The sequence below is a fragment of the Cyprinus carpio genome, chromosome B23 (genome assembly GCF_018340385.1).
Source record: "Cyprinus carpio isolate SPL01 chromosome B23, ASM1834038v1, whole genome shotgun sequence".
Taxonomy (NCBI): Eukaryota; Metazoa; Chordata; class Actinopteri; order Cypriniformes; family Cyprinidae; genus Cyprinus; species Cyprinus carpio.
Window position 1 is genome coordinate 23,157,578 of NC_056619.1, and position 23,675 is coordinate 23,181,252.

At 35.8% G+C, this 23,675-nt stretch overlaps 3 protein-coding genes across 4 annotated transcripts; 1 reads left to right on the plus strand and 2 right to left on the minus strand.

Annotated features, from left to right (window-relative positions):
• Window positions 1-210: 210 nt before the first annotated feature.
• tmco4 (transmembrane and coiled-coil domains 4) lies at window positions 211-19,516 on the plus strand. 2 transcript variants are annotated; one of them, XR_006158278.1, is made up of 15 exons: window positions 211-389; window positions 1,388-1,523; window positions 2,016-2,190; window positions 2,273-2,300; window positions 3,179-3,308; window positions 3,761-3,858; window positions 5,254-5,397; window positions 6,451-6,570; window positions 7,474-7,638; window positions 8,597-8,733; window positions 9,604-9,688; window positions 9,923-10,040; window positions 11,377-11,494; window positions 12,972-13,765; window positions 16,839-19,516. XR_006158278.1 is itself a non-coding variant. In XM_042751312.1 (14 exons), the coding sequence occupies exons 1-14, from the start codon at window positions 254-256 to the stop codon at window positions 13,572-13,574; spliced, it is 2,193 nt and encodes a 730-aa protein (XP_042607246.1). In that variant the 5' UTR covers window positions 211-253; the 3' UTR covers window positions 13,575-14,287. The 2 variants fall into 2 exon arrangements, 1 of the variants encoding a protein (XP_042607246.1); XM_042751312.1 differs by lacking the exon at window positions 16,839-19,516 and having other exon boundaries at window positions 12,972-14,287.
• On the minus strand, window positions 14,600-18,577 carry LOC109089035 (5-hydroxytryptamine receptor 6-like). The gene is made up of 3 exons (XM_019103163.2): window positions 17,654-18,577; window positions 16,379-16,513; window positions 14,600-15,953 (listed from the first exon to the last, which is right to left on the minus strand). Exons 1-3 carry the CDS (start codon window positions 18,575-18,577, stop codon window positions 15,594-15,596), a joined length of 1,419 nt encoding a protein of 472 aa, XP_018958708.1. The 3' UTR covers window positions 14,600-15,593.
• An 847-nt stretch (window positions 19,517-20,363) lies between the features above and the next one.
• Window positions 20,364-23,074, minus strand: micos10 (mitochondrial contact site and cristae organizing system subunit 10). Its single transcript, XM_042751313.1, has 4 exons — window positions 22,922-23,074; window positions 21,946-21,993; window positions 21,748-21,857; window positions 20,364-20,535 (listed from the first exon to the last, which is right to left on the minus strand). The coding sequence occupies exons 1-4, from the start codon at window positions 22,983-22,985 to the stop codon at window positions 20,527-20,529; spliced, it is 231 nt and encodes a 76-aa protein (XP_042607247.1). The 5' UTR covers window positions 22,986-23,074; the 3' UTR covers window positions 20,364-20,526.
• Window positions 23,075-23,675: the final 601 nt, after the last annotated feature.

Consider the following 23,675-nt stretch of genomic DNA (forward strand, 5'->3'; position numbering starts at 1 on the left):
TTTTGGCTTTTAATCAAGTCGTGGAGTTGCAAAGTAACATTCTGATACTGTCCAGTCATGTTGCGTGATTAATATTCATAAGCCAAACCAAGCTTGCTTATTTGCCAGCTGACGACGCCAACTTTACCAGCGTCTGCAGTTCAGCCAATCGGAAGAGCCAGCTGGGCGAGCGTGACGTGGCGTAGTTAATATTCATAAGCCAGTCCTCCATTATTCGTGGATAGAGGGCGCTGCTGCATACAAGAACAACTCGATGCTGAACTTTCATCTGTCACGACAACAAAGTATAACTTCTCTGCATGGAGAGAACAAATCTGCTTTAACTTGCTGTGAGGATAAACCAATGGAATCAACAAATAACAACAACGGGGACCCGAAATTAACTCCAGGTATTTAAAGAGTTCACCAAGAGTGCGATTTTTTTAAAGAACTTTTGAAAGGGTTTTAGTTTTGCCCAGCAGATAACAACAAAATAAGAGTCTTCGGGTTTTTTTAATTAATTAATTTATTTTTTTTAGAGATAATTTATTATTTATTGTTAGTTCTATTTTATTGTATTTCGTTTGCATGATGAGATTTATAATAATGTTGTTTTCTGATGATCGGTTTTGAACAGATATAACGTTGCGTGTCCAACAGCTGGGGTTTAATCACAGATGCAGGACAAGATCGAGGCCTTAATCATGTTTTGGTTAAACAAGGGAAACTGTGTCACATAATAACACATTCCATCCTTTGCTGTGCATTTTCAGTGCATATGACCTCGAGACCAATGAGTTCTACATATACTGAAATATTAAAGCATCATGCGATAGTGTCATATGTTTGTGGAAATGCCTTATGCAAAGCAGAATGTGCTAATAACAGAGTTTTATGTGGTCTCCAATATCAGAAATCATGCAAACTATGTTGGATCTGGAAGCTACACCCTTTTCAATATTCATATGAAGAGCTCAGATGCAAAAACCTATCTTTTTTTTTTTTTTTTTAATTCAAATTTCTAGACATTCCAATTCTAAAATGAGCATTTTTTTTTAAACAGGCTTAGTTATTTCACTTTAGTTGCATAGAAAAGGACCTATACATTGCCATTCGAGTAAAATTACTGAACCTAAACAAATAAAAATGCTCATTTTAGATGAAAATTTCAGTTGGCACTTGGAGGCTTTTGCATCTGAACTCTTCATATTAAACTTACACAATCACACAAAAGAATTTTCTTCTTCAAGCAAGAAAATTAAGGTCATAAAATTGTTTAAAAATCGACTTTAATACCTGGACCCATGTAATAAGCGTGTAATGAAAATGTGGAGGACTAGAGTTTATGTGTGTATCTGTTATTGAACACTTTTGTATGATTTAGCATTTTGTCATTTTATTGTTCCAGACCCAGGAGGACAGAAGCATGATCAGTCGCCAGCAGAGAAAGTGTTTGGTCGGCAGCTGAGTGAACCGGGGCGCTTTGCGTACGCTGGGTTATGTGGCGTGTCTTTGGGACAGCTGTTTCAAGGACCTGAGCAAAAGTAAAAAAATATATATACAATAACAATAAAAACACTTTATTGTGCTGTTTACTAATATACAGCTGCATTAGAAGGTTTGGGTTGGTGAGGGAAAAAAGTCTCTCATGCACACCGAGGCTGCATCATTAAAAAAATACAGTAATAACAGTAAAATTGTGAAATATTATTACTATTATTTAAAATAAGTGTGAATACATTTTAAAGTGTATTTTATTTCAGTGTATTTTCAGCATCATTTCTCTGTTTCTCTAGTCTTCAGTCTCATATAATCCTTTAGAAATCATACTAATATGCTGATTTGCTGATTTTTTTTTTTTTTTTCATTTTTAAATTTATTTATTTTTTTAGAAAAGAAAAAAAAAAATTTGTAACATTAAAAATGCCTTAACTGTCACTTTTGATTCAGTGTATCTTTTCTGAATAATAACACTTAAATTTTTTTTTGAATGGTTTGGGGTTGTGAAACTTCTCTTTGAAATTTTCTCAATGCAGACGTTTTCGTGAGACATATCTGAAGGGTCTTGTTCAGTGGCTGGATCTCGATGAGTCGGTCATGCCGGTTATGCAAGCGTTCCTGGCGGGGCTCGGGTTCGAAGGCACTGACACCTTCCTGTCCATCTTGCATGCGGAGCCGCTGCTCAGAGCCGGAGCTTTACCCATCACTCAGGTACACGTGTGACATGAACCCAGCATTAACATATGGATGCTCGCACAACTCTGTGTTTGTGACGTTGTCTTTTGTTTTTCAGGATCTCGTGTCTTTCTCTGTCAAAGATGGTGAGCTGATGTTTCACATTTAATTAGCTGGCCTTTTATGCAATAGCATGCATAAAAATAAACAATTTAAAATATTAGATAATAAAATGTAATCTCTCAAAAGAAATGTCAGTTTTATATTATATTTTGCATGAAGAAAATGAACATATTTTGCATTGTCCTTTTAATTTCTAAACAGTTAAGAAAATTCCCATCCCAGTGCTTGTTACTGCAGTGAAAACAAAACAAAACATTATAAAAATGTATACATTAAAAAATTAATAAATCAAAAAATTATAAATTCTACTATTAAAAATTTTTGCAAATAATAAAAAATCAATATCTAAAAAAACATTAGCTAACTGTGTTTTTATCTACACTGGTCACACCAAGGTAGAATGTCAAAAACTTGCACAAAGAAAATAAAGCATATTTTTATGAGATGTATTTATTTATTATATATTTTCAAAACCTATTTATAAAAAAACAAAAAATTAAGCTTTTAGGCCAAATTTTTCATTACCAAAATGCATCTCATTTAATTAATCATTCATTAATTCGTATATTTTTTTTTATTTTTATTATATATGCATGCATACAGTATATAAATGTTAAAATGTGTGTGTGTGTGTGTGTGTGTGTGTATATATATAATATATATATATATATATATATATATATATATATAAGCTACTTACTGTAATGCATCTGGATGATTTATTTGTTATTTAGATTTATTTATTTCATCAAAAGAATTTTTGGGATTTGCCTCATATTTGGAATTTGCATCATTGATCCTTTTACTTTCCTGTTTAATACTGTGAAGCTGCTTTGAAACATGCTTGTTCCTCCAGCCTTGTTTTCCGTGTAATGACCGTTTTTTGATTCTTCTCATGTAGGACATTATGATGCCAGGGCTCGAGTTCTGATCCGACATGTCAGCTGTCTCCTGCGTGTGACTCAACAGCAGCTGGAGGATTTTGAAGAGACTCTCGGAGAGAAATTGAGAGAGGCAGTAGAGGAGAGCGAGTGAGTGAAACTTATGTGGTTTTTGGGGGTTATCAACATGTCTCTGAGAAACACACACTGCTTTCGCTGTAGGATGGATCATTTGCAAGAGATTATTTCCACAAAGCCCACATAGAGCCATCTGCAGATTCACAAAGAAAAGTCAATACAGGGGCACGATCGATATCATTGTGAAATCAGTGCTGTGATAATTTTGACATGAGGAACAAACTTGAATGTATTTGCTGATTTCTGTCTTTTAATGTGTTCTCTGCTGCGTGTGATGATGTGGACCACGCACAGCTGTGAGTATTTTGTGAACATGCAATCTAGGTCAAGGTTTTTCCTTTCAGTTCAGCGCTTTCATTTTAGTTTTAGTTTCTAATAGAATTCAGTTGACAATGAACAAGACCTCTGAGCTTTCATCAGCTCCAGTGAGCATATTATGAATCCAATTGATATTCTGTCAACAGAGAAGAGTCATCAAGAAGACAGAAGAAAGAGAGAGGGCGTAAATTGCGCCGGTACCTGCTCATCGGACTTGCCACTGTGGGTGGAGGGACGGTAATTGGTGAGTCTGAATACCACGGGACATTTGTTTTAAATTACACGGGCCAAGGTGAATGAAAACATGCGTAAAACCTGGTTATTTGTTTATTTTTTTAGGATTTTTAGTTATTTATTAATTTATTTTAGTTTGAAGACATTAAAAACTACATTGCCGTTACTGTAATGCATCTGTATTAATTTATTTAAAATATTAATTTTATTTTTATTAAAACAATTTAATTACCGTAATGTTTTTTAAGCAGTTTACCTACCATAATGCATACCGTACGAGAATATTTTATTAGTGGCTATTATTATTGTTGTTCTTGTGTTTATTTAAATGAAATATATTTTTATTTAGTTTATACTTTAAAAAAATTTTTTACTATAATACATCTAGATGTTTATTTGACTTATATTAAAAACTTAGTGTAATCCATCCAGATTTTTAATTTGTCGTGTGTGCTCATAAGTTTACATACCCCTTACACAAAAATCATATATTTTTATAAGACAGCACAAAAAAAAAAAAATAAAATAATATAAATACTTTCACTAATAATATATAATATGTATATATAAATACACACACATACATATATATATATATATATAGACAGTACCAAATAAAAAATAATATGCAATTTTCATGAGCTCTCTTATTAACATATTTGCATATTCTGCAAGGGGTATGTAAACTTATGAGCATAACTAATATATATACACACATATGTATATGTGTATATATATATATATATATATATATATATATATATATAATATATATATATATATATATATATATACAGTATATTTATTTGGTTTAGTTACTGAATTAATACAAAAAAAATGGTGTTATGGTAATGATAATTTGAGGGAAAATATGCTTAATTCTAATTAAAAAAAATCAAAATGTAAAAAAAATATTTGAGCCAAACAATTATTTAATTGAAATTATTATTTGTTTATATAATATATATTATTTGTAATATGTATTATTTGTTTGTTTATATAATATATATGTGTGTACTGTGTATACTTATTATGTATATATAAATACACACACATACACGTATATATTTTAAATGAAAATGTTGTTTACATATTATGTTTATTTATAATATAAATGTAAATATTTTCAAAATATATGCTGAATATGTGTGTATTTATATATACATGATAAATATACACCGTACACACAAATATATATCATGTAAACAAACATTTTATTTTGGATGCAATTAATTACGATTAATCGTTTGACAGCACTAATTATTATTATTATTATTATATTTTAATATTTACATTATTATTTTAGATGATTACACTTTGTTCTTTCTCTGAAATATGACTAGCACATGTTGAGGACTGGTTTCATGAGATTTGGTTTCATTGGTGATGTATGTGTGTTTGTCAGGTGTTACAGGAGGGCTGGCGGCTCCTCTGGTGGCTGCCGGGGCAGGAGCGGTGCTGGGAGCGGGTGGAGCCGCTGTGCTGGGGTCAGCCACGGGCATCGCCATCATAGCCTCCTTGTTTGGAGCCGCAGGGGCCGGGCTAACAGGTGAGCTAGCTGACCTAGCTTAAGCTTGTTTATGCGGCTAAAAAAACATAGTAACAACAATAAATATTATATTGAAATTAATCAAAAAATAATTGATAATAATAGTTGTTATTATCAAATGAACTATTTATTGAACTTTGGTGTATTTAATCATTTGTATTTATCAGTAGTGTTCATGGTGAAATCATTAGAAAGCCTCTTTAAAAGACTATTTGTGACCCTGGAGCACAAAACCAGTCTTGAGTCGCTGGGGTATATTTGTAACAATAGCCAAAAATACATTGTATGGGGTCAAAATTATTGATTTTTCTTTTATGCCAAAAATCATTAGGATATTAAGTAAAGATCATGTTCCATGAAGATATTTTGTAAATTTCCTACCATAAATATATCAAAACTTAATTTTTGATTAGTAATATGCATTGCTGAGAATTCATTTGGACAACTTTAAAGGAGATTTTCTCAATATTTAGATTTTTTTGCACCATCAGATTCCAGATTTTCAAATAGTTGTATCTCTGCCAAATATTGTCCGATCCTAATAAACCATACATCAATGGAAAGATTATTTATTCAGCTTTCAGATGATGTATAAATCTCTATTTTGACACTTATGACTGGTTTTGTGGTCCAGGGTCACATTTATTACATTAACGTGACTTTAAAGCAGTGTTGGTGTCTAAGGTTCTGTTCCTTCTGGAGGGCAAGAGATTTATAGAATTTCTTACACAATTCTTGCAACCAAAAGGCTTAAATCACTAGCTTTGTTACAGGACTGATCGACGAGCAGATGAATTAGCAGACTGACAGTGATGATAAAGTTACAGTCTGTTTTCTGGCTCAAATGGAGTTTTATATGATCCTGCTTTCATAGCACATTCCCAGCTTCCATTCAAAGTGAACTGAACTCAAGGTTATTGGACTTGTTTGGTTTTTCTTCAAATTAAGTTAGTGTTTGCAGATCAAGTTTTCTGTGTTTCCTACCTATATTTATGTTCATTTATTTGATATTTATGAAAATACCAAAAAGTGTATTTACTTTTTTTTATTCAGGCTATAAAATGAACAAGCGTGTCGGCGCTATAGAGGAGTTTGAGTTTCTTCCGATGAGTTCTGGAAAGCATCTTCATCTCACTATAGCTGTGACAGGCTGGCTGTGCAGCGGCAAATACAGTGAGTGCCACATAACCCTCCAATCTCCATCAAAATAGCATTTTTTACTATTTTGTTTAAATCGCTCTTGTGTTAGTACTACAAATTGTATTTTTAAAATATATATTATTTACTAAAGGAATGGTTCGCCTGAAAATGGCTTCCAAGATTTAGATGAGTTTGTTTCTTCATCAGAGCAGATTTCCAAGATTTAGATGAGTTTGTTTCTTCATCAGAGCAGATTTAGAGAAACTTAGCATCACATTATTTGCTCACCAGTGGATCCTCTGCAGTGAATGGGTACCGTCAGAATGAGAGTCCAAACAGCTGATAAAAACATCACAATAATCCACACCACTCCGGTCCATCAGTTATCTCTTAAGTGAAATGAAGCGTGTTTGCAAGAAACAAATCCATCATTAAAGTTGATCCCCTGTTGTTCTCTCACAGCAAAATCCAGAGATATATTTGTTAAGAATTATTATGCATATAAACAGTGCTTTATCTGTGCATATTTCTCTCCTGATAAAGATTAGATGGCTTTTTCGCTGGAGAGGACTCGCATTTGAAGTTAAAACGTCTTAAAGATAAATTCGTTTCTCACAAACATGCAGTTTTTCTCTTCACAAGACATTAACTGATGAACTGCAGTGGTGTGGATTATTGTGATGTTTTTATCAGCTGTTTGGACTCTCATTCTGACGGCACCCATTCACTACAAAGGAACCATTTGTGAGCGAGTGATGCAATGCTAATTTTCCAAATCTGTTCTGATGACCAATCAGACTCATCTACATCTTGGATGGCCTGAGAGTGAAGACATTTTTAGCAGATCTTCATTCTTTCCCGATTTCTTTAATGTAATCCTAAAATACCCATGAAACACTGTTCACACTAAGGTTCAGATTCTCTTGCCTATCACAGGTTCGTTTCAGGCTCCCTGGTCCAGTCTAGGAGCGTGTGGCGAGCAGTACTGTCTGAAATGGGAGTCGCGTTATTTATTGGACCTGGGCTCTATTCTGGATTCATTATGGGATGGGCTTGTTAGTGTCGTGGCTCAGGAGGCCCTCAAATACACAGTGCTCTCAGGTATGTCTGCTTTACTAATGCAGGTACACGATTAAGAAGGTAGAAAACAGAAAATCTCCTGTGCTTTATTCTTACCGTATTTATGTTTGTGTTGAACTGTGCAGTCATATTGATTCACTTTATCTTAAATCTAGTCTGAATTGGGCCATTTTTGACAGTTGACCCAGCAGTGATGTGTTTAATACAGGAGAAGTGTTTCTAATTGTTAAGCTGGAGTTTCTGTTTCATTTATTGATGTGTGTTATAATAAATGAAGATCCAGTGCAGGAATTTTTAATGTTTTGCTGAGTGGCCGGTGAAGCTTAAATCAGCGGTGGCATTCTCTCCCACACAACTTTAGAAGCGCAATTTGGTCTTTCACAAATCTCACTTTCCATCATAACATAATCAAAAAAAAAAAAAAAAAAAACAAAAAAAAGCAAAAAAAAAATTTTTTTTAAGTTGAATGTTTAGAACACAGAATATTTTAAAAAGATTTAAATTTTAAATACATTCAAATAAATGCAAAAAAAATTCGATTCATCAAAGAATCATAAAAAGTTGAATTAAGCCAGCATATTAGAATGATTTCTGAAGGATCATGTGACACTGAAGACTGGAGTAATGATGCTGAAAATTCAGCTTTTCATCACAGAAATAAATTACATTTTAAAACATATTAAGTTAAAAATTGTTATTTAAAGATGTTTTTCGTCATAGCTATTTATGGAAAATCCCACAAATCACTGCATTTTGAAAACAGGATTTCAAATACATAGTTTAAAATGAATAGAAAATAAGGCAACTCGTATAGTATTTTGTTTTCCTCCTGAGCATCAAATGACTTTGCCTCTATTTTATACCATGCCTAAAAATGGCTTCATTTAATTTTAGCATCATGAAAGAATGTTTTAATTGTCACACATTGCATTAAGGTTTCCAGAATAACCACACTGCTGGTTCTCTTATCTGTGTTCAGGCATAGTGACGGCTCTGACATGGCCTGCCTCTCTGCTGGCTGTGGCCAGTGTGATCGACAACCCCTGGGGAGTGTGCCTGAGTCGCTCAGCCGAGGTGGGAAAACACCTCGCCCAGGTGCTCCGGAGCCAACAGCAGGTCAGAGTCGAGCAGAGTCCTGCAAGACATCGACTTCTTCAAGATTCTCCTTAGTCTTCTTAGACCATTTCAGTTCAATGTGGCTTGAAATGACTAATCTGAGGAATGTTACGGGTCACATAAAAGCTCTAATGACAGAATCTGTGGCTCATACTCAAGGAGAAAAAAAGACCTCAGTTTTATTCAGAGGCACAGACTCAGTTGCTGATATTTATACGGCCAGAAAGTCAGATGAAATTCTGATAGCTTGTAATGTAAATAAATTAGATCTTTATAACAGCATGCCAGACTCATTACATCAAATGCATTTGAATATTAGTTGTTACTTCATATCTCCCAAATGTCTGAAGATGATATTTAAATGCTTAGTTTTGATGTTCAAGCTTTGTAGTTTCCAAACATTTAATGCAATGCAATACAATCATGTTTGAGAGATGAACAAATTAGTGTTCCTCAAAATCCTGTTGCATCATATTTGATGCATTTTAACAAGAATATTCTGAAAAATGATGCATGGATGATGAAGTAAACCTAAGTTGCTTCAGTTTATCTTAAAATGTTACTACAGTATTACTAAAGTTGATCTTATATTTACTTTTTAAAAAACAGTAAAGATTTCACAGCAAAAACACATTTTTACAGTTACGGTTATAGGCCTTTTATTTGCTAAATAAATAAATAAAAATAAACTATTAATCAGATGCCAGAAGGCATGTAGTAGATTGTTTTCCAACAAAGTGTTCATCATGTTGATCATTTAAAGACCTTATTATGTATTAAATATGATACAGTAGAGTTAATTGCCTATATAATCTTAACCCAGAATATTTCTTTTAAATATGTGTATAATTATCTTCTATCTTTGTGCAGGGAAAGCGGCCTGTCAGTCTAATTGGATTTAGCCTCGGAGCTCGTGTCATCTACTTTTGCCTAGAAGAGCTCGCTAATGATCAAGGTACGCTTTTTATTCATTTTAATAAGTCGGCGATCACGAGGGAACATCCTTTTGTCTTTAAGACCTCGTGTCTCAAGAAGTGTCCACATGAGAGAGCTGGACATGGCCAAATTTCCTGCGAGCCAGATTGAGTCGTGTTCTCTTTGGATGAGAATCTGAGAGGTGTGAGGCTGTAAATGAGAATCTGATGGCACGGAGCCGTTTGAAAGACTTTCGTCTCTTATTATCGGGCAGGAAGTGAAGGTGTGGTGGAGGATGTGGTGCTGCTGGGGGCCCCTGTGGACGGATCCGAGAAAGCATGGCAGCGACTGTCCAAGGTTGTGGCTGGGAAGATTGTTAATGGATATTGCAGGTAAGACACTTTCTTAGGGTAAGGGGTATGTTCAGAAATTTGCCATTATAATTGCCCATTTTAACAGTTAATTTAACTCACTTTCTTTTTTCTCTTATACACTACTGTTTAAAAGTTTGGGTGTGGTAAGATTTCTTATAATGTATTTGAAAGAAGTCTTTTATGCTCAGTAAAAAAAGTAATGTTGTTAGAGATTCCTTTTTTTTTTTTTTTTTCTATGTGAATATATTTAATAATAAAATGCAATTTATTCCTGTGATGTAAAGCTGCATTTTCAGCATCATTACTCCAGTCTTCAGTGTCACATGATCTTCAGAAATCATTCTAATATACTGATTTGCTGCTGTAGAAATATTTCTTATTATTATCAGTGATGGACCATTTTTGTTGCTTAATATTTTTTGTAGAAGCTGATATACATACATATTTTTATGTGTGTGTGTAAATAATGTTGATGTTTTCATCATAGTTATTTATGGACAATCTCATAAATCTGTTTTAAACTGCATTCTGAAAAAGGATTTCAAAAATATAATTTCAAATGAACAGAGATAATAACTCATATAGTATTTTGTTTGTCTTCCTGAGCAACAAATTCCTTTTCTGACCCAATTTTATACCGTGTTTTAAACTGCTTCAAAATCACTTCATTTAATTGGATTCTTTGATGAAATTAGAACAGCGTTTATTGAAATCTCTCCTAACATTATAAATGTCTTAAATATTACCTTTTGTCAATTGAATGCATCCTTGATGAATAAAATAATTATTAATTATTATTTTATTTTACTGACCCTGAAATTTAAATAGAGGTGTATGTTCACAGTTACTGTAGCTGGATGTTTGTGCAATTTCTTTCAAACAGTTCTTGGAAACAAACCTCCACTAAGCTTTTCTGCTTGTAAATCTAAAGACATCGGTTAAGATGGAAATGAAATGACCACATGTCTTCATCAATGGGAGAAAAACAATGTTATGTGAGCTTTGGATGGAAATGAAATAATTTAGAGCCTCTAAATGAAAAGAGCTGAAGTAACACATTAACAGATCATTTCATTTTATTGAAATGGATTATGATGGGCAATTTTTTTTTAAATGAAATTTAAATTACACATTCACCGAATTAGATTTTAGGCCACCAGATGAAGAATTAGAAATGACACTTTATTAATTTAGTTATTTATTAAAAAGTAACAGAATGTCTCAACATGTTAACTGCAAACAAATCTGGAGATTATGATTTTTTTTTTTTTTTTTTTTTTTAACAACTGTTGTTGATTTAATTGACAGTCCTGGTTATTACATTAGCATGTTTGATGTGTTTTTATTGGTTTAGAGGGGATTGGCTTCTTGGATTCCTGTATAGAAGTTCATCAGTCCAGCTGTCTGTTGCTGGGCTCCAGCCAATCAATTCGCAAGATCGCAAAATAATCAATGTGGATCTGTCATCAGTGGTAAGCAAGTGCATGTGTGCAATGAGCATCAAGTCCCTGTTGTTCTTAGTAGGTGTTCTTTGTTAAAATGTTCTTGGTGTCTGTGAGATGCATATAGATTCAGATTCAATTTCCTGGCTGGAATAGTAACTACTCAACACAATGGCATGACATTATAATATCGCAAAGTCAAAGTTTAATTTCCTTTCAGCTTGCTAAGATTTGAAGTCATCTGAAGTTACTTTTTTGGAACACCCCTGCCATGAATAGAAAGGGCATTGTTAAATCGTCACCCACAAAAGACTACAATTACTGTAATTACTGTCGCGGGAAGTTGCTCGTTGATATTCAAGTGGAGTCCTTAAATCACGCGCTATCTCATAAAAAAGGCAAAATTACCTAAAAAAAAAAAAAGTGTCTTTCATGCAATGCACAGATGTCATCATGCCCGCCATCCATGTGACATATCACACCAGCCTTAATCCAGGACAAAAAAAGAAATGCTTGTGTATCTTTTGTTATGTCTTGTTTTTTTTGTGAAAGCAGTAAAATGATTTTTAAGAAATGTTAATGAGAAAATCACACCTCATTTCCAAGGTGATCAGTTCAAGATCCCTGGTTATGCGACTGCAATGTGAGGCATGTGAAGAATTGCACCTTTGTTTGGCATGTGAAGAAATGTTAATGAGCAACTCAGTTTGCATTTCCTGAAATAAATACCAGTGCTTGTAAGACGGCACGAATTAGGCTTATCAGAGCAACTGTGATCTTGCTGTTGACATAAAAACTTAGCAGATGTCACATAATGTGGTGCTGCAATGTCAAAGCAGCTATAGTGGAAATCAGTTCAAATTGACCAATCACAATTCAGTACACAGATATTGCAGCGATACCATAATGATCATCAGACAGTGAATATTAATCAAAGGCAGATTTCCAAATTAAGTCTGGAAAAAATAGCATCAAGTTCATAAAGCTAGATTTTTAGCTACCTAAGATTAAAATTGTAAGTGTTTTTCATATGTATTTTTAATTTGACTTATTTTCCAGTGTCAGTTCGCAAAGTTAAAAACATTGCAAACCCTTGAAAAGACTGTTTGTCTATTTTATATTTTTATTTGTGAAAAATTAAATATGGCATCTACCCTTATGTACATTTTACACTGGTTCTTGCCTGTGCAAAACATTGTTGTTTTAGTCTGTTGCTTGGTGGTTACTTGCTAGCCAAAATCCACCCCTGAGTCGATATATGTTAGTTCAGGCCTCTCTTTTTATTAGAGTTTTTCACTGCTTTTATCACAAAAAGATGTAAATTTGATCACTTAAAAAGGTACTAGCCTACGTTTCGTGGTTTGAGGTATAATACATGCCCGAGTTATGCACCAAAGCTTGATTTTTCTGAAAAGTTTACAAGCACCACTAAAATTAGAATGCTAAGTAATGTATAGTATTTTCCACTTGCTTTATGAATACTGGCTATGTTCTGTCCACCTCTTAGGTAAAAGGACACCTGGACTATATGCGTCAAATGGACACCATCCTAGTAGCAGTAGGGGTTCCTACCAGGGAAGAAGCTGGAGCCATGGGTGGCCAACTACAGCTGGTACATTTATCTCAGGAAAAAGCAGGCACTCCAGAATCAGCTGGTCAGAACAGAGTCAAAGGGGAAGCATCCATAGACATTTCAAACAATGATACCTCAGACACCACAGAGGCAAATGTAGATAAATACAAGACACAGACTGTAGACAGGGAACGGTGCGAGAGGAAGGACTCTGAGAATGGCTGGGATATCCCTGATATATCTGATTTACTGGACTCCATCGGTGAATGTGAGGGTGTCACTGGTCCCTGTCAAGGGAACGCACATTCGCTATGCACTCTCGGAGTCAAGAAACATGTTGAACCATCTCAAGATCAAGGCAAAATAGACAGAGAAGATGAAAGTGAGACAGACTGTGAGCACACGTCCTGGGACTGGGACGACACGAACTGGACTACTGAATGCACAAACACAACCCACCACTCGCACACTGAAGCGCAGGAGCGGTTAGTCAATGGCAAACCTGCTGGTTCTGAGCCGAGAGCAATGAACTCCTAAAATGTGGGTCGGGTCCAGATGATAAACCTCGTTCCAAGAAACTCCTGAGATTCGCATTTGCTGCTACCAAGATTAAGGGTTAGGCGTAGGGTTGCTGTGGGACTCAAATAAACACAGTGTTTGAATGTTGCATGTGAATCTCACAAGACTTTTAGCAGAAGAAGAGTTACCATCTAGACACCACCCAGAGTGTAAGTTATCAGTATAAGCTAGAACTAACTGGAAAATTGGCTTTTTGTCATTCTGGAATTGTCTAATAATATCTTAACATTATTTGTGTATATCATCTCTAATTAATATAGGGATGCACCGATCCGATATTCATATTGGGTATCAGCTCCGATACTGCCATTTTTCTCGGATCGGGTATCGGTCAGAGAAGGCCAATCCAAACCTGAGATTTTTTTCATTTTTTTTTTTCGATTGTGTGAATTATTCTGTGTTACTTCTGAAGCCATACTGTAGCTTAATGTGAGCTACATATGAATATTTAAGTCTTTGCATTAAAGTTCACACTAACTCTTTTCTTTTGCTGCCGAATTATCCACTAACCTAGTTCCTGAGAAACTTTTGTCATAGATTCAATTCATTTCAAGTTTATTTGTATAGCGCTTTTTACGATACAAATCATTGCAAAGCAACTTTACAGAAAATTAAGTTTCTACAATATTTAGTAGTAGCTTATCAGTGGTCACTGTCAGTTTATGTGCATACGGCAGAAATGTTCAGAAAAATCAATAAAAGACGTAAACAAACAGATGATTAACACTATTAACAGCAATTTTGCAATCAAACTTATAGCAAAATGATGTGGTAGTTCTGTATGTTGTCTCTGGGTTATCATCATCTGAGGTCCTCTGAGGGATTGGCATCATCTCTTCTCAGGTGTTCTGGATCCAGACTATGAATATACATAGGCCTATATTTTTTTTTTATATTTATTGTTTATTTTATTTTTCTTTATAATGAAGTAGTCTGTATCTAGTAGATTGTGAAAGAATGATTATCAGTTCCACACACAGAGATATATAAATTCTACATTTATTTAAATTGGGAGGACAAATCGGTATCGGTATCGGCCAATACTGAACCCTAGGTATCGGAATCGGTATCGGAGGTGAAAAAGGTGGATCGGAGCATCCCTAAATTAATATCATTTTTTTTTAAGCACAAACACAACCTATCTGTTGCAAACTGAAGCACAGGAACAGTTAGTCAATGGCAAACCTGCTGGTTCTGAGCCAAGAGCAATGAAATCATGACATTTCCTTGATTCACAACTCATAAAATGTGGGTCGGGTCCAGATGGTAAACCTCGTTCCAAGAAACTCCTGAGATTCGCATTTGCTGCCACCAAGATAAAGGGTTGGGCGTAAGGTTGCTGTGGGACTCAAATAAACACAGTGTTTAAATGTCACATGTGAATCTCACAAGACTTTTTGCAGAATAAGGGTTACCATCTAGACACCACCCAGAATGTAACTTAAAGAACCAACAGGAACCTTGGCTTTTTGTCACTCTGGAATTGTCTAATAATATCTATAAGTTATTTGTGGATATCATCTCTAAATAATATCTAATTTTTTTAAGCACTGCTAAATATAATTTGTGATAAACTGCCAGTATTCTGTATACACCATTTGCCCCCTTCATTAGAAGTGGTTTGTTGTTTAATTAAGATGTGAATTACAGCTCCACAGACAACCACTTGACATTGTGAGAGGTATTAGTGAGATTTCTTTCGCTCTCGTCTGCTTTATCCATCTGTTGTTTTGGTTGTTATGGTAATGAATGAAGCGGGATGCGTGTTAAGTCCGTTCTAAATGTACAATCTCTGTGGTCTGCCTTGAGGAGCGATGCAGCCTTCCAGTTTAGGCACAACTATCCCATTAACACTTATACCATTGATTTTTTTAACATGGTACGTTTCAACACATTTTTTCAAAAACCTGTAATTATAAGTCTCACATCTTGCCGTTCACAGTATATTGCACTTCTTTTGTTGTCTTGGTTGGAGTGTCAATCATCTAATGTATCGACCTGGTTGGGCAGCAGCAGAGGCAGGTCGATCCCGGCGTTTTCCGCGTCGAGAAGGTTAACGGCATCTGTGGCTGTCGCCGGTAGTTGAGGTGGGTCGGACACGAGGGAGGGGGGTTCAGTGGGCAGTTGTGGCTCCCCTGAGTTGCGTAGAGAAAGGGAAAGTGGCAGCGATGGCCTTCGAGGGGCTTGAGATGAAGAACAGCAGGGTAGAAGCCGTGCCAAAGCCCTTTTGAAATCCCTCATGAACATTGGGTATATAATTGGATTCATGGTGCTGTTACAGTACCCCAACCAGGTGATGGCATCGAAGAAGGAGGGTGGTACACACTCACACACCGCCTGAATGTACAGAAGAAAAGGTCTTAGATCACAAAGTCAATACATAATGTAGCTGAGACTCAATACCAAAGAGGTGGAAAAGGTCAAAGATGTCTAGTTCGTTGGAAGAGGATGTTGGGATGCCACGGATGAAGAAGAGGAGAGTAGGAGACAGAGACGGAGTGCTATTCACACACCATATTGTGTGTGAAGGAGGGCTAGAGACAGGCTTGCCCAGAAGCTCGAAATCTGAGCAAAGTGAGGGACACAGATGGGGGACGGGATCGTTGAAAGCTCGAGAGCAGGATAAGGAATAATTAAATAGGATGTCGGTTTGTCATACTGCAATTAGTTTGCCACCCATCCCCTTTTTTTACATGCTTGTTGAGGTCAAGGTAAGGATTAACAAGTGAGGTTGATGTTTTTTAACTGTTTTTTGGACTGACCTGTGCCATGTTGATGATAAAAAAGGGAAGCCAGGCACTGAAGAAGAGACCCAGGAGCACTCCCAGGGTAAGACTGGCTTTCAGAGCTCTCTTCCTTTGCCTGTGTGCCAGTCTGCGCTCACTGTTCACCGACAGCTGAGAGGAAGAGACCGAAAAGAATATATTAATCGAGATTTCACAGTGATTCTCCTGCTGAGAGATGGGTATTAATGTTACCTTGGCCTGGGGTAATTATTTATGCCTTTCCCTCTCTCAGATGAAAGCTTTTGAAAGTGATAGTGCCTCACGAGGTCTTTGCTTTTCTCTTGAATAGTTCTACCGTCACATTTCGCCCTTCCTCATCTTCAAATGCCTTATAGGCACCCCGACACCCTCATCTTGTCTCCCTTTTTTCTGTTTGAGTCCTTAAAATTGAATTTTCCACTACATCTCTTACACCTTTCTTTCTGTGTTTGTTAAGCTGCGGGGAATTCTCTGCACATTCTCAACATGCTGCATTGTGTCTGTAATCACGCAGCCTTCACTTGCATAAGCAGTGGGTACGTAAATTACCAATAGACCAAAACAGTTTGATAATGCAAGCACTCCAAGTTAGAGGTCTTCTCATGTCCTAAAATCCATACCTTACCTGAATATAACTCTATAGTTTTGCCTGCCTGATGGATACATGTTATTTCTCAGTTTGGATTTTAATTGTGACCGGATTTGAAAAATAAACATGATTGCTTGATAAGAAGTAAATTGATAGCCTAATAAATCATGGATTTGACAATGTTATTCACCTCATCTCCCTGCATGAACACGCAGCGTAATGAAGTAAGTGGATATTCCTGATCTCATATCTATAAGATGGATTTCAAGGTAACAACCTTTCTTCCTTTTCTACGTGCGTTTCTCAAAAATTTATTTAACATGAACACACATGTTCGCCTTTAGGATAATTTAAAAAATTTGGGTCTTTTTGAGTCAATTTGGAAATAGCACAGGAAATTACCTGAGGCTGCTAATACCAAACCCGACCCATGTCCGACACACTCGTAGTAGTTTTGGACCTGAACCCTCTTGAGTCAGATCTCAGGTTTTTGGATCCAAGTGGACCTTTGAAGACCTCTACTCAAAGTGGCTTAGTTTGTCGAGAGTTCACAGCAAGTTTTAAGAAGTATTCGCACACACATACATGAAGCAATACAATTATCTAATAACTCTACTCTAGTTCCTGTCACTTCAAGAATTGAATTTCTATCCCAATCTTTTCTCTGACTCTGGACTTCTCACCGGAGCTTGCCGCAACACGGATGGCTCCTGCTGGCTGTAGTCATTTCCATCCTGGATGGCGTGTCTGGGAGAAGGAGGGTGAGATGGTTCGCCGGGTGAGTGATGTGGGTAAGCGGGATGAGTAAGAGCCTCCACCTGTCGTGCCTGTCTTCTGGCCGCCAGCAGGATCCGGCAGTAGGTGAAACAGATGGCCGTAGAGGGCAAGAAGAAGGTGAGAAAGGTCGCCACGAGGGCGAAGGGGAGAGTCACCCGCAGGCGGCACTGCGTGGATGGCGTCCCTGACGTGGAAAGCTGGAAGTACGAAGAGGGATAGAAGGAACTCAACTGGGAGACTGTGGCATTGGCCGAATCGTTCTCGGCAAGGTCTTGGCTGCGACCCAGGCTGTGCCAGTCCATCTTGATCGGCAGAAAGGAAGTGAGGGCTGCCAACCCCCAAGCCCCACCCACCAGAAGCAAGGCACGAGGCGGGGTCATGTGCTGTTTGTATCGCAACGGAGAGATGATGAGGAGGTAGCGGTCCAGACTGATGACACACAAGTTGAGGATGGAAGCACTACAGCACATCACGTCGAAGCACAGCCAGACGGGGCAGAATCCGGGCGACAGCACCCAGGTCCCAGACAGCACGTTGAGCATAGCAGGGGGCATCACGACCAAAGCCACCATCAAGTCTGACAGGAAGAGGGACACCAGGAAGCAATTGGAGGTGCAGCGCAGCGACCGATGTGCAAACACCAAGGCGATCAGCAAAATGTTCCCACAAGCTGTCACCAGAATTATGAGGGACAGCATGACTGCGAGAAGCCAGGGACCACTGCCACTAATGCTCCAGCCATCACCGATAGTACCACTGTCATTGATGCTCCTGTGAACATCCGCACCTGATGCCGCCTCTACTCGAGGGATAGGTGAGACACTCATCATCGGAGAGTTGAATAGGACTGTACGCTTCCTGTGGTCTCGATGAAGCGAACACACATCCAGCGTTTTTCAAATGCATTGAGAGAGTGATGCTGAATGTGAAACAGTTGATCTGCGGGTCACCTCGCTGAAATCTGATGCGAACCACCTCAAGATCAAGATGTCCCATTTATAGTAATCCTTTCCGTCTTTCCTCTGGTGAGGTTGGTGATTTCACTCCCTCTCTGTGCCTCAGTTTTATCAGTGCAAGGATATTCAGCTGCCATCACTCCATTTGTTAACGTGAGATGAGCAAAGCAATAAAATGACACATTTCCTAGTCACTAGTCTGGCTTCTTCAATGCTTAGCACCAGTATGAGCAATTCTGTGCCTGTCAGAGTATTTCAAAGCTACGTGTCATGATGACACTCTTTAGGGGAGGGCAACTGAGAGGTGGGCTTCGGTACGAGAGAGTGTGAGAGAAAGAGAGGGAGCGTTACAAGTGTAAGACTACCGTATAGATATTTTTAGATGAGTGAATTTAAAAAAAAACTTATCTCAGTCAGCTTCTTGCCGTTAAGGTGGATTTCTGTTTGCTTTCTATGCATTTTTATGAGCTCAATGTTCTTTATTCAGTAATTGTGTGGCTGTAATTGAGTAAAAGGGAGCGGACGAGTGCACTAGAGGTAACTGTGTTGGCATCTTGGCTGTTCCCTGCGCCCTTCTAATCCCTGTATCTTCCACTTCAGGGTGCCTGCGGGATCCGCACTCTGCCGCTGGGCATAAAGCGTGTCTGAGCATCGCACTCTTAATGCACCTTCATGCACATTCACAGCCAATCATTATTCAGAGTTCATTGAGGCAAGCAATTAGCATCTAACAAAAGGCTTATGTAAATGTGTGAGATGTAAAAAAAAGTATGCAAGATTGTTAACAAATGATTAAAATGGAATTTTACAAGACATGTTTGTGTGTGCGTGAACACTTTTTCCTCTGTGCCTCATCTTGACTTGACATTTGGTACCTCTACCATTTTTTTTTAAATTTAAATTTGAGGTTGATTGTCAAAACACACCTCATGTTGTCAATACAGCTGCACAATTGACTTTTAAGTGCATTTCTGTCAACATGTTTTTTTGCAAACTGAGATGTGGAAATTGAGTCATTGTGCACTGATGTCCAAATGAATGAATATTTTTTGTTCGTTTTTTTTTTTAACTGATCATGATCACTTGTTTTCGATTGTGCATTTATAATACTGAGAACATCTGAGAATTAGAACTGAGAAAATATGGGTTTTGAAATAAAATTTTATTCCAAGATGAAAACAAACTGAAAGAATTTGAACTAAACTGTCGTACAGTTGTCAAAAGCAAAAGATGATACATTTAATATTTGTAAATGTATAATTATTACAGACAACATGCCTGCAACACTTCCCTGAAGCCTTACTTCTCAACAAGGTCATGCATGAGAACTTCGATATGTACTTCTACCTTTATGTAAAAAGCAACATTACAATAGTGCAATTATGTATAAGCACGGCAGATTAAAAAAAAAAAAAAATTATGCTTGTACTTCAGCACTGTCACCATGCCAACACGGCTCTGGACACAATGTTTTGCTTTAAGCAAAGTAAGTGCACTAGTTTAGCATGGTTGCCAAATATCATCTTGGCCTGGGTCAAAAGCTAGATGACAGCGTAGGCTGCTATCACTGGGGTTATAATTTTTAAATATGATTTTTGGAACACGTTATTGTAGGGCCATTTAAAAAAAAATAATAATAATGATCACATTCAAATCATCCTTAGCAAATTTCAAATCTCCTTTTTAATATTTTATTAAATATATACAGACTTTCATGTACAAGAACATGGATGTTATGGAGAAAGAAAGACAACCAGTCTGATTGTGTCAGGCTTTGAATATGAAAAGCAAGGCAGATGACAGAATCCATAACTGATACGACTCTACTGCTCCTGAAAGAGACCAGAGAAAACAGGTCAGGACTGAAACACTGATCTTCAAATGTGTTGAGGCAGAGCAATTCCATGAATATGCTCTTCTGTTAAAATTCACAAACAAATCCAGAAAAGAAAAGGAACAAACCAAAAAAAAAATACATAAAAAAAACAATTCATAAGAAACACAACTTACAAGTAACAAAACTTAATAAACAAGGTATTTACAATTAAATTATATTATCACATAATCATTAAAATCATTAATCATTAAAATGTTTTTCTGATATAATCTGAATATGCTAAATAATCAAATTCCACCCTTCACATTTTCTGAACAATGCATGTTATTTCCAGTGAATTTATCATTTATTACAATGATTTAATTTTATATGTGCATGTCCGCAGTTCTGGGACCTATGTTTTAATATTTATATGCAAAAGAATCACAATTTAACAAACACTGCAACAAATTAATTGTTGAAGAACATAAATTACTATATAGATGGGCAAAAGTACATTTTTGTCAGGGTTACAATTAACTAAAACCATAATTACTTGAAATAAACATTAAGTGAAATCATTTTGTATATTTTACTTCAGCTAGCTGCAAATGCAAAAAAATTTCATTTAAGTACTAAAATACTAAACATTTCAAAATTGAAGTACTAAAACGAAATAGCTACACAGACATATATAAAATATGTAAAATTCATTATTAATAATCAGTCTAACATACTAAAAATAAATTAATCTGAATTATATAATATAATGATTTTCTTATATTATTATATTTTTCTATTAAACATGAAGCTTTATTTGAGTGGACTAATTGTAATTCAATCCAAATTCATTTGTTACATTTACTGAAATATTGTAGCGCTGATAACAACATCATCCAGATGAAGCTGATTCATAAAACAAATTAAAATTATTAAAACTTGAAAATTAAAAGAAAATGTAAATATTAAAGCTAATACAAACTTTAAAAAAAATCTAATTTGAATTAAAAACAAAAAATACAATACTCTAAATTATACTCTACCACATATTGTTGTATGTACAATTTATAAACAATTGATAAAAATATTGAGCGATACCTTGGATAATTCTATGCATGTTTTTATAAATGAGGCCAAGCTCTCCAAAACAAACAGACATGAACAGCTAGGTGACATCTGACCAAGACAACACGTGATAATATATAATATCTATAATCAAAACACAAACCTTAGCAACTTTACTGTGCAGCACATAATGTGACCTCAAGTCATTCTGGCAGTTGGAATAAGCCATGCCAAGACCCAGTCCTGTCCCAAACGCAATGGGCCATGTCCTGCCTGCACAAACAAATCTTCACATTAGCATGGATGAAGACACGTTCTAATAAATCTGCTTTACACAAGATACAATATAATATACACTTACGCTTGAAGAATACAACGGAGAACACAATTCCTAGACCCAGACCGGTCCCTATAAGAAACAAATATTATATTACAAAATTACCCAGCATGCCCATATGTGAAACAATCTGAATAAATAAGCTTTCCATTGATGTATGGTTTGTTAGGATAGGAAAAAAGTGGCTGAGATACAACTATTTGAAAATCTGAGGGTGCAAAAAAAAAAAAAAAATTTTGGATAAAGTTGTCAAGTTTTGATATATTTATGGTAGGAAACTTACAAAATATCTTCAAGGAACATGATCTTTACTTAATATCCTAATGATTTTTGGTACAAAACAAAAAATGATAATTTTGACCCATACAGTGTATTGTTGGCTATTGCTACAAATATACTAGTGCTATTTATGACTGGTTTTGTGCTCCAGGGTCACATAAACAAAGCTTAATAACTGGTCTCTCTGGATGCTGGAGAACAGCTGCATGTTCATGAATCCAGAATAATAACTATTCCGTTTGATCCTATATTGTATCCAACTACTATCATACACTCTCAGAAAAAAAAGGTACAAAAGCTGTCACAGGCGCAGTAAAGGTACACTTTTATACCTAAAGTGTATAAATTAGTACCAAAAAGCAACAGAGGTGTAAAGGTACTGCCCCAGATACAGATATGGTGCTTTAAAGTATACCATGATAATTACCAGGGTAACGTTACATAATAGAAAAACAGTCCAAAAAACAGATTTAACATAGTATGTCTAAAATCCCACTGTAACCAGTAGGGGGTCCGAGTAGTAACTCGCCTAACCTTTTTAATATAACACATTAATAAAACCATAGTTCTCCTAATGCGCTTTTAAAACATCATTTATCGGCGTCCTCGCAGGCGTCTTGGTCGACAGTGCACTGTGTTTTGAGCCAAACCCGTCGCGTGACCTGCGTGTCCTACACGGGCGTTACAACAAAACTGATTATTAAATAAGATGAGTTCTTACCGAGTTTAATCGCGCTGTCTGCGAGGCAGCGGTCCCACTTTTGGCCGAGCTCTTTCTCAGACATGATAACAGCGGACGGCGAAAATAATGCGGATGACTTTGGTGGAGTACTTTCCTTCCCCGGCAGTGGAGGAGTGTGCACGCGCCGCGGGCCTGCGGCATGGCGCCACCAGCTGGACAGGCGGAGAAAAAGTGCACGTTTTTGTTACTTTGTTATTAGTGGAAAATACATCAGTATTTAATGGAAATTTGCATTATTCAATAGCACTCCGAAATCCAAGTATATTAATTATAGCTTGATAATCAACTTTTTAATTTAAATAAATATTTCAAAATGTAAATTAACATATAAACAAATATTTTGAATTTTTTTTAATAATATTCTTTTTATTTCAAAATGTAAATTAACATATAAACAAATATTTTGAATTTTTTTTAATAATATTCTTTTTGGATTTTACATACAGGTATTTATATATATGTACATTTTCATTAAATATTTAAAAGTTTAATATTAATTTATATTTAACTGAAATTTTCATTAAATATTAATTTCAGCTTAATAATCAGACATTTTAAAAATGTTAAAATATATTTAAATGTAAATAGAATAATTATATACTTAGTGAATCGAATAACCAACTATTTACAATTTTTAAAAAAAGGATAAACATCATTGTAATATTTAAAGTATCACAAAAGTTACAAATATTGAAATAAAAAATCTAAGACCAAAACTAAAAATTTCAAAACA